Raw genomic sequence first — 10,983 nt, 5'->3', positions numbered from 1 at the left:
TGCATTTCTTTAATTTAGAATTATGTGTCTACAATGCCTTTATTCAAAAACATTATTCATTATCAATAAATTAAATAAGAGAAATAATTTCATTAGTTATATTGTATTTATTTTTCTTGAATATAAAAGTTCTTTACATTCAAATTCATCAATTGATTATATTCGCTACATTATATTGTCTCTACAATGTCTTTATTAAAAAAAAAAATTATTCATTATCAATAAATTAATTAAGAGAAGTAATTTTATTAGTTATATTGTCTTTATATTTCTCCAATGTAAAAATTCTTTACATTCAAATTCATCAATTGATTATATTCACTACATTGTCTATTATCTTTTTTTGTGCACTATTTTTTAATTAAATATCAAAGTTATAATACAAAATAATGCTATATATTTATTTACCAAGTATTTTATTAATACCATGAAAAAAATAAAAAATATATATAATTAATAAAACCAATCATATTAACTACTCAAGGGATTTGTTAACAAAGAGAGTATTCAAATCACACAACAAATTGAAGTGATAACTACCTCGCAATGTCCTTGTTTGACAATCAGCCGTTAGAGGTTAGCGTTAGCGGATTATATTAGCCAATTTGACCAGCGAATTATATCAACGGTTGGTAAAAAATATTTGAAAAAATTAGCTGTTTAAATTAACATGTAAAATGACCTAAGGGTATAATAATAATAATAATAATAATAATAATAATAATAATAATAATAATAATAATAATAATAATAATAATAATAATAATAATAATAATAATAATAATAATAATAATAATAATTGTTTTAAAAAAATAAAAAAATAAAAATTAGCTGTTTAGATTAACATGTAAAATGACCTAACGATATACTTTAAAGTACTTATTTAAAAATAAATATTGGGCATTATCCCAATCGCGCAATGCGCGTAAACAACTAGTATGTGTATATAAGCTAGATATATTTATTAATTCATTGTAAATTTGAAATGCAATTGTATATTTGTTGTTGTGTAAAAAAAAAAAAAGTTGGTTTGATTTGAGATGAACTATAGAGGGTTAAGATTGATTAATCCTAAGGTCAAAATCAAACGGCTTGACTTTTTCATTATTGGAACATTAAGAAAGTATCAAAGGGATTAACGAAGCTAGCTTTTGTTGTCGTATCGATGTGCAGCACATGGGCATTAGGTAGGGCCGTGGAGGAGGTAAATCACTCATATTCAGTGTTGTAAAAATTGCGCCTAATCGGCGCTAGACGGCGGCCGGCCGCGTCAAGGAACGCCGAAATCGGCCACTTCTGCGGCCGGCCGTCTAGAAAGCCGAATCCCTTTAAAAAATAAAAAATCAGGCGCCTAGCGTTTTTAAACACTGTTCCTATTTGTACACTCTGTGCATAAAAAGTCTTCATCTATCTCTGATTAATTTTTTAAGTCGTGGGAATTGAACCTCTACCCTACCGTTGAAGCAAGACTTTCAGGTAGAGATGACCATGGTTCCGGTTCGAACCGTAAGTTCGAACCGGAACCGTGACTGTGTGAACCGGAACCGTCCGTACGGTTCCGGTTCCGGTTCTTAACTGGAACCTATAAGGTTCCGGTTAAGGTTTGTAAAATCTTGGAACCGGAACCGGCGATTCCGGTTCCAAACCGGAAAAAAATAAATATTATAGTGTTTTTTTAATTTTTTTTTAATAATTACGGTTAGAACAGGCGGTTCCAACCGAAACCGCCAGTTCTGAACCGGAACCGGAACCTTACTATAAGGTTCCGGTTCCAGTTTCGCCATCCACGGAACCGGAACCGGAACCGTGGTCACCCCTACTTTCAGGGTGACCCTATTTATATGTGTATTATTTTCCTTCCCTCTTTTAAGGCATATTGCCTTTACCATTTTGTTGTCTCACGTACAAATGCATGCCAAATACACCTATTTATAGGTATCTAAAGTGTTAGTTAAGATGTCAACCAACATGGATAAGTTACAAATTCGAATTTGAATTTCAATTAAGGATAAGTTTTATCCTTAATGTTCAATCGACATGGAGTTATCCATGTGTCCAAAATGTGTGAAATTGTACATACTACAAGTTGTCAAATTTGGACAAATTAATTGCTTAAAATCTGTCTAATTCTGGACCTGCAGACTTAAAGGTGTGTTTGGTTCGAATATTGGAATCAAATATTTGGTAATTAAAATAGGTTTTGATTAAAGTATTTTATATGTTTGGTAGTAGATTGTAATTGGAATGATTATCATGTTGTTTAGTTATGTATGTCCCTATAATTAAAATAAATGTTTTAAAATAGGAATAACAAAAAATCAAGACAATTAATCATAATATAATAACATACAAAGCACAAATATGAACAAAAAATCAAAACAAAATCTAAAAGCATTACTCTTGAGTAGTGGCCAGTGGAGAGGCGACGAAATGAGGAGGTGATGAAATGAGTAGAGAAAATCAGATAAGGCTCAATTAATGGAATGATATTTGATTTAAATTAGATAAAGAGTTTTTTATGAATAAAAAAAATTATAAAGATAATCAAATCATATACCTTATTTAAATTAGATAATGATACCTCATTTCTTGTGTCACCCCCATGAACTAAATACACCCTTAATGTCTAATTAAGTTCATGTCCAAATTAGACTAATCACGGACAAAATATTTGATTAATTAAAGACTAATCACTTATATATATATATATATATATATATATATATATATATATATATATATATTAATAATAATAAAAAATAAAAAATAAAAAACCAAATGCTATAAATTTAGTATTTCTTTAATTTACTCTAACATTCCGTCTGTAAATCATTTATCAATTTATTCAACGAAATCAACTTACTTGTCATTTCGTGAGTCCAAATCGTGATAAAACTAATTACCAAGTCATGGATTAATAGATGAAAGTGAAAATATGTCTTTAACTTAGAAGACTATAGATACATTAAAAGAACAGACTAAGTCTTGAAATATATATATATATATATATATATATATATATATATATATATATATATAGTGAAAGGTTCCCGTGCGGTTGAATGCTTCCCGTGCGATTGTGCGGGTGATTAATGTGCGTAAGATTTGTACTCAATGTGCGTGAGTGTTGTGTCTAATGTGCCTAAGATTTGTATTTAATGTGTGTGAATGTGTAAAATGCAGCAGAAAATATAAATGTCAGTTTCTCCTTTCCCAATGGGGTCGATCACCCTTCGCCGAAGTTCCCGCGTGATTTACGGAGAATCGAATTGCAGGTTTTTCGTGAAAAAATGGCGCTTAATCTTGGAAGTTGCTGAGGACACTCAATATGCAAGAACGAACTCAACACAGCAGCATAACATACATAAGTAAGCTAAGACAGCACTGCAAAGGTTTCCAAGAGAAGAGAGAAACAAAAGAGTTTTTGAAAGAAGAAGTAACAAGAAGCTTGAGCTTTAATGTGCGTGAATTTTCTGTTCTGCTTCTTTCTGAGCTCGTAATTCTGAATTACTCACGCACATTAAGCACAAACCTCACGCATATTAAGCACAATACTCAGGAACATAAAGTACAAAACTCACGCATATTAACATGACGCACATTAAGTACAAATCTCAGGCACATTGAGTACAAATTTCACGCACATTAAGTATAAACCTCACGCACATTAATCCACCGCACATCCGCACGGGAAGCAACAAATGCACCTGATCCCTTCCCTATATATATATATATATATATATATATATAGTTAATACCATCTGAGGTCCTCTGAGTATAATGGTTTTACCACGTTTAGTCCTAAATTTTCAAATTGATCATCTATGGTCCTTCAACTTTCAAATTTAACCATTCGTGGTCCAAGTTAACCACCCATGGTCCTTGAACTATTTAATTTTAACCAACCATGGTCCTTTCAAGAGGACCACAAGTGGTTAAATTTTGAAACTTGAAGGACCATGAGTGGTTAACTTGGACCACGAATGTTTAAATTTGAAAGTCGAAGGACCACAGATGGTCAATTTGAAACTTTAGGACTAAACGTAGCAAAACCACTATACTCGGAGTACTTCAAATGGTATTAACTCTATATATATATAACAGTTGAGCACATTATACTAGTCGCTTATAGTACAGTTCAAAACAACATATACGAGCTAGCTAGCAACGAAAACGAAAAGTGAGGTTATACTACGTAGCACCAGATAACTGTCCTGGAAAAATCTGTATGAATGATATATTCATATAATCTTCTATTAAGAATTTAAGATGCAAGTGTAAAAAGGGTACGGTCCAATAAATTAAAGTGTGATCTATTGTTTTACGGGTTAATACTCAATTTAGTCATCAACTATAGTGATTTTTTTTCAATTTAGTCATAAATAATTTTTTGTACTTAATTAGGTCCTCGATTTCGATAGATTTATCCAATTAAGTCCCCGACTATTAGAATCAATGATTAAATCGAAAAAAAAATTATTTTATTTTTTTCCTTAACGCGTTCGTTGCAACGCGCAACAACAATCTTTCTATTTTATTTTTTCCTCCCATGTTGATCCCATAAAAATCTATGGAACATGTTATTTAATTTACTCGTCCTAAATTTCTCATAATATTTTTCTCACATGATGTGACTTATATTTATTAGATGTCATAAATTAGCTCGGCATATACATTTTTTAATTAAATACTAAATAATTTAGGAGGAGAAACTGGGAGGGAAGTTTCAATAATTCAATGGGATGATGCCTAACAGGCTAGCATTACTCAAAATATATTTACCTACAAATTCTTTTTCTTGTCTCTCCAATCTTCTCTCCCATCCACCTAAAGAAAAAACTCGGAAAAAAAAAAAATCTCTTGGGGGATGCTCTTAAAAAATTGTACTTTAAACATATATTACAACCTAACAAAAGTACAATTTTGTAATGCATGTTAAAAATATCATGCATAATACCATTTTAATTCAGTAAGTAAATTGATAAAGCAAAAACTTATCCACCCATTTTAGTTCAGTAAGCAAATTGATAATTGTGTTTACCCCATTTAATTGGAGTTGGCTAATTAACCGCCCCAAATACAATTTTGTAATGCATGTTAAAAATAACATGTACGCCATTTTAGTCCAGTAAGCAAATTGATAATTGTGTTTACCCCATTTGCTTTTAACCTCATTTACTTAAAAAAAAAAAAAAAAAAAAAAAAAAAAAAGTAGTGACGGAATTTTCCGCCGTTGGAAATGAAAAATCCGTCGCTAAAGCAATTAGCGACGGAATCGGCCCGTCGTTAAAATTTTGTGATGTAATTTTTTTCCGGGGTTGCTAATTTCCTTTTCGCGACAATTTGAACGACGAAATTTGTAATGGAATAACCGCGGAAAATTCCATCGCTAAATTTAGCGACAGATATTCCGTCGCTATTTTGTTTATGTAGGTGCCATTTAACTACAACTTAGAGATTGAAATAACTATCGCTACATTTAGCAACGGAAATTTCCTTCGTTATCATTCTTTATTGTTAGAAGGTATTTAGCTACGAATTTACTACGATTTTTGTCAGTCGCTAAATGTTTATTATTTTTAAAAAATCTACCAATTAATTAATATCACATACATGTATTAAACCTATAATATAATTACAAAATATATTATATTAAAAATTCAATGTCAATAATTCAATAATAATAATAATAATAACAAAAGTATAGCATTGTAAAGTGTTACATTTCTTTGGGGAGTTCATATTCTTCAAGGGCATTAGGGTTAAGACAAAAGCATTATCTAGACAACATTAAAGTGATGATTGAACATTCATCACTGAAAACTACTAGTGATTTTAGAGTTCATCTCAAAAGCATTGTAGTGATTTTAGAGTTCGCTAACCTATCTAAAATTAAAAGATTTTTTTTTTTCTTTTGTAATTATTAACGACGTTGATTTGTTACAAAAAAGTGACGTTAAAACATTTTTTAATTATAATTTTATTTAATATTTTAATGACGATTTTATGAAAATAAACGTGATAAATTAACATTATATACTATTTTTGTAGTAGTGCATTCCGAGCATACATAAATTATATTGTGAAAGAGTTAACCTCAACAGCCCCTTAGGATGGAAGAAAACCCCAACCACACCGGGATTGTGGAGGAATTAAACTCAGCCACCCTTTTGGTAAGAAGAAATTTTTGATCATTTTGTACATATTAAAATTTAAAATGATTTTTAATTAGCAGTTTAACTATTCAATAATTTTGTTACTATTTCAATTTAAACCAATCGTATCAGACCATGTAGGGTGTCAGTTGATTAATTGTCATATACAAAAATGCATCCCCATTTGAGGTTAATGAATTTTTAATAATCCAAATTAATACATTATATACTTTTTTGGATGACGTGCGAAAGAGGTGCACATAGGTTTTGGTGTTTCCCATCGAGGTATCGACTTAGAGAAATTTCAAATCATATCAGACAATAATATAACATATTTTTTCAACCAACCACATATCACCGCTTCATTTATTATTATTTTTGGAGTTATAATAAGATAGGAAAATACTCTTCAAACTAAACTCATTTTAGGCAACAAGTTTGTTAATGACGCGCAGAATCGCTTCTGCACCCAGCGGCTTCACCAGGCACTCATCCAGTCCCGCGGCCAGAAACTCGTCCCTCACCGGACCTGGCCCGTGCGAAGTCGCGCCAACAATCATGCTCTTCACACCCAGTTCTCGCAGCTCCTTTGTTGCCTAATTCAATCATTTATAGTTTCCTTTTTAGTGTTGGGAATAATAGATATATAAGATCGAGTAAGAGGGGAATTGAAAGGGGAGAAGAATGGGCTCACGTTGACGCCATCCTTGATGGGCATTTCCTTGTCCATGAGCAGGAGGTCAAAGCGGGCGCCGGAGCGGTGGAGCACCACCGCCTCCTCGCCGTTATTGACCACCTGAACTTCCACTCCGTACTTCTTCAGCAGCGCCTTGTGGACCAGCTGCAAAACGGGGCTGTCTTCAACCACAAGCGCCTTCAGCCCCTTCCCAACATTCTTCGAATCCATGTCAATTTCCAGCAACCGAAACTAAACACATAAATTCATTCCAGAAAAAGAAGAAAACATTAATAACACCCCAATCTTGCGCAATGATCCTTGCATGCAAGGCTGCAATAATAACAAATAAGGAAAGAGAGGGGCAACCGGCCAAATTGGTCAGGCGGTTAGTTTGGTAATCTTTAGGTTACAAGTTCCACTCTCAATCGGAGCCGTCTTATTGGTTTGAGCTGGTATGGACAACTTAAACTCGTTTATCTCATTGTGTCATTTACCGGCTATGGTCACAAAGTGAAATTTACCCCATTAACCTTTTTGCGGTTTGAGCCGGTGACCAACTATGGTCAAAGGCGAGATTTTTTTCAACACAACTGAAATTGTCTATTGACATTTTTGGTTTGAGCCTTGTGGCCGACTAGGTTCACAAGGTAAGATTTACCGGCTACGGATTTTCAGATAATAACTACAAATTTTTTCCGTCATCCGAAAAAAAAAAAACAAAAGAAAGAGTAAAGAGAGAAATGGTACCACACTTGATGACAACAGAAGGAAATGAAGTGCAAGAGAGAATTGATGACTAAAACAAGAAGCAGCGAGGGGGTTTAAATAGGTTGGAGAAATGGACCACACAGTGTATAACAATGCCAGTAAAAATCAGTATAAAATCTACAATGAAGATATCCAGGTGTAAAAAAGGTCCAAGAAATTTAATGTCAAATCTGGTGTTTCACCGGGGTTGATAAATGAAAAGCATGCATTCAAGGCAAAACCAAATCCTTATTTGATATCATACGATTCCCTAGATTTGACTATTTTTGTGTTTCGGAATGTACATTTTAGTTTGTGATCTTATGACATAAATTGATTGCAGTATTTACCAAGGTTGCAAAAATCGCGCCTAGGCGCCCGGCCGCCACCGCGAAGAAGGCCGGAATCGGCCTCCTCCGCGGCCGGCCGGCTAGGCGGTCTAGGCGACTGAACCGGCGCTTTAACTTTTTTTTTTTTTTTTTTTTTTTTTTTTTTTTTTTTTTTACGAAAAGTTCGGGGAGGCATAATTTTTGACTCGGTTGTCCGTTTTGGACAATTTTTTTTTCAAAGGCGGTTTGGTCCACTAATTTCTCAAAAAAATGCTTCTTTTGCCCTTAATTTTAGTTTTTTATGTATTTAGATGGTTTAAACAATCTTTTGAACACTTTTACAACCACTTACGTAAATAATTTGTAAGAAATAACTATGGAAACCTTAGTGTTATTACTAAATTTTAATTTTTAATTTATTTTTAACTAAAAAAATAAAAATAAAAATAAAAAATAAAATAAAAAATAAAATAAAAAATGGCGCCTAGGTGCCCCCTTGGCGCCTAACGTGTTTTGCAACATTGGTATTTATTGAAAGATTTAATCGATCTTGAATTCCTTTTTATTATAAGAATAATGTAATTTTGTTACCATGCATTTACTAATTCAATCTGCCAATATGGTAACCACCTCTATTGTCATAGTAGATTTTAACATTTAGTGCCATACCAGCGTTCTTGATTTTATTAATTTCAAAAGTATAAAGAAATTAGCTGGCTAACATTCTAGAATATGGGTGTATCATAAACAAAATCATATATTACTAAAGTTTAAATTTAAAGTTAAATACTTTCTTAAAATGTCTATATTTATTATATTTTTTAATATTAAATTTAAAGATATCATTGGATTGACAATATCACGGTACAAGATTTAACAGGCTGGCTTATGAAATAGGTTGGGAATGGAAAACATTATTGAGAATGGTGGTAATCTATCACATGCATAACCGTTTTGGAACGTAGTCTAATGGAGATTGGACAAGTAGCTAGATAGTATCCAAGTAGCTCACCAAAACTATATCATAGTTTCTTACATAAAATATGTTAAAATCTCTTGCACCTCAAAGATAACTAAGGATATGTTCAACATTTTTCTAATGTTTCATTGTAAAATAAACACTAAATATAATGTTGCTAGCAAGTTCATCAGAGATATAATATCAGGCTTAGCTTGATATGATTATGAAACTTCTGGTCCTATAGTAGTGCTCATAGTAAATGATATTTATTCATATAAAACATCTCTAAGACATTTTTAAGATAAGCTAATTGGTGCATAAAATTCCTTCAAAGAGACAGCTACACTAGTACAAAGGTGCACATCAGCTACACTTGTACAAGTGTTTCCACTACACTTGTAGCGGTGTAGCATATATATGAGGGTTACTGAAAAAGTGTAAGCTTTCCTCGACACCCTTAGATGTACGCTATAGTGGTAATATAGGAATATAGATTGCACATTGTTAACAGAAAACATGTAACATGTAGAAACACTAATATTCTAATGACGGCCGGGCACATTATCAAGTATGAAAGGTTTAGAACTTATAGGTGTACAAGAGATGTGCAACTTTGAACATAATTCTCACGTTGCCGCCATCGAGATTTAAACATTCATTTCTTCTCCCAAATATTACCTACTGAACCAGTCAGCTAAGCCAGTGCGGGCATCTTACTCCAAAATATATTATAGCCATACCTGGTTTGCATATCCTGCAAGATACAACATTAGTTATATGTAGATATATCAAATACAATTTAATATTATGCATATGTATATATAACATGCAAGGCATTGAAACAACATAATGTCTTAAAAAATACTTAGCTCTGATCTCATTTATAGTCCGGAGTTAATGTGGATGTGAATAAGAGTTATTCTCCAAGAATCCAAGATTGACCTCATAACAGCAAGACCTAGAATATTAACCATGCATGAAAAACCCATTCGTGTACAAACTCCAATAGATCAACTAATGCAGCACCCATAAGTTTGTGAGAATAATCGAAAATCCAGGTTGAATCCCAACCCTAAGGGCCCTACATCCCGATCCGTTCGTAGTTGGATTTGTGGACGAGGATGCTGGGCCGGTGGAGGGGTCGACGACCACCGTACCATTCGTTTTCGGATCGCAAAGCCTCCAAATCTTCGAGCGCTACCGCCGTTCACCGGGATGGAGGCTGCAGGACGTTGGCTAGGTTACTAGGAGATCGAGCGCTACCGCCGTTCGTGGAGGAAAACGCTAGCGCCGCTCGTTGAGGAATAGGAAGCCGTCGCCACAACCACGATTTGAAGCGCCCGCCGCTGCTTGATGTAATAAACGCCACAGCCGCCGACTTCGACGATCTGAGACTTGCAGTACGTCACCATCACTCTGACTTCGTCGCCGGGCTCCAGAACCGGATCGGAGTCGCAGAAACCCCAGCCCGACCAATTCTCGCTATCCTATCGGTCATACGTTAAGACGGTCCTCTAGTCGTATATATAGTTTTCATCCATGAATATAAGAATAGAGAGATAGACAAGAGATACGGATCCGAGGAAAATCATCAATTATTTATTATTCATAATATGATAGATACGGAGTATATATTATGGGTGAGTACGGATTCGACAAATCTGCTCTGCTAAATTCTTAAAATCCGTTCGCATATGTTTGTATCTGACAAAAATACCCTTTGAGAACTTTCTTGGTGCTATTGTGCTGAAAATGTGTTAATATATGACTTTTTGGAGTCGCTTGACACTTTGTGATCAAGCGGCATGAGGTGACTTTCTCAAGTGGAGGTCATGGGTTTGAGTTGAATAGATACATATTACATGTAATAGGGTCAATAGTACTCAAGAAAAATGACTTTTTCGAGACAATTTTGGTATCATATGCTTGGATTTGACAAAAATATCCTTTTAACGCTCCATTTTTTGTCAAAAATAAAAGTCAAAGGTATGTGTTTTGGTCAAGTTGAAAGTCTAGGACTATTAACTATTGACTTAATTTTTTTTTTTTGGATACAAAGAGAGGGACGAAGTCCAGTGAGAAACACTCACTAGTACAAAATGGAGCAAAGAA

The 10,983-nt window shown here is 33.6% G+C and overlaps 1 protein-coding gene across 1 annotated transcript; it reads right to left on the bottom strand.

Moving 5' to 3' along the window:
• Nucleotides 1-6,580: 6,580 nt before the first annotated feature.
• On the bottom strand, nt 6,581-7,073 carry LOC109174092 (two-component response regulator ARR22-like). The gene is made up of 2 exons (XM_019323378.1): nt 6,850-7,073; nt 6,581-6,751 (listed from the first exon to the last, which is right to left on the bottom strand). Exons 1-2 carry the CDS (start codon nt 7,060-7,062, stop codon nt 6,581-6,583), a joined length of 384 nt encoding a protein of 127 aa, XP_019178923.1. The 5' UTR covers nt 7,063-7,073.
• Between the last annotated feature and the right edge of the window lie 3,910 nt (nt 7,074-10,983).

This window comes from Ipomoea nil, unplaced genomic scaffold (assembly GCF_001879475.1).
Source record: "Ipomoea nil cultivar Tokyo-kokei standard unplaced genomic scaffold, Asagao_1.1 scaffold0519, whole genome shotgun sequence".
In the NCBI taxonomy this organism is placed as follows: domain Eukaryota; kingdom Viridiplantae; phylum Streptophyta; class Magnoliopsida; order Solanales; family Convolvulaceae; genus Ipomoea; species Ipomoea nil.
This window is presented reverse-complemented; position numbering and strand designations above follow the sequence as displayed.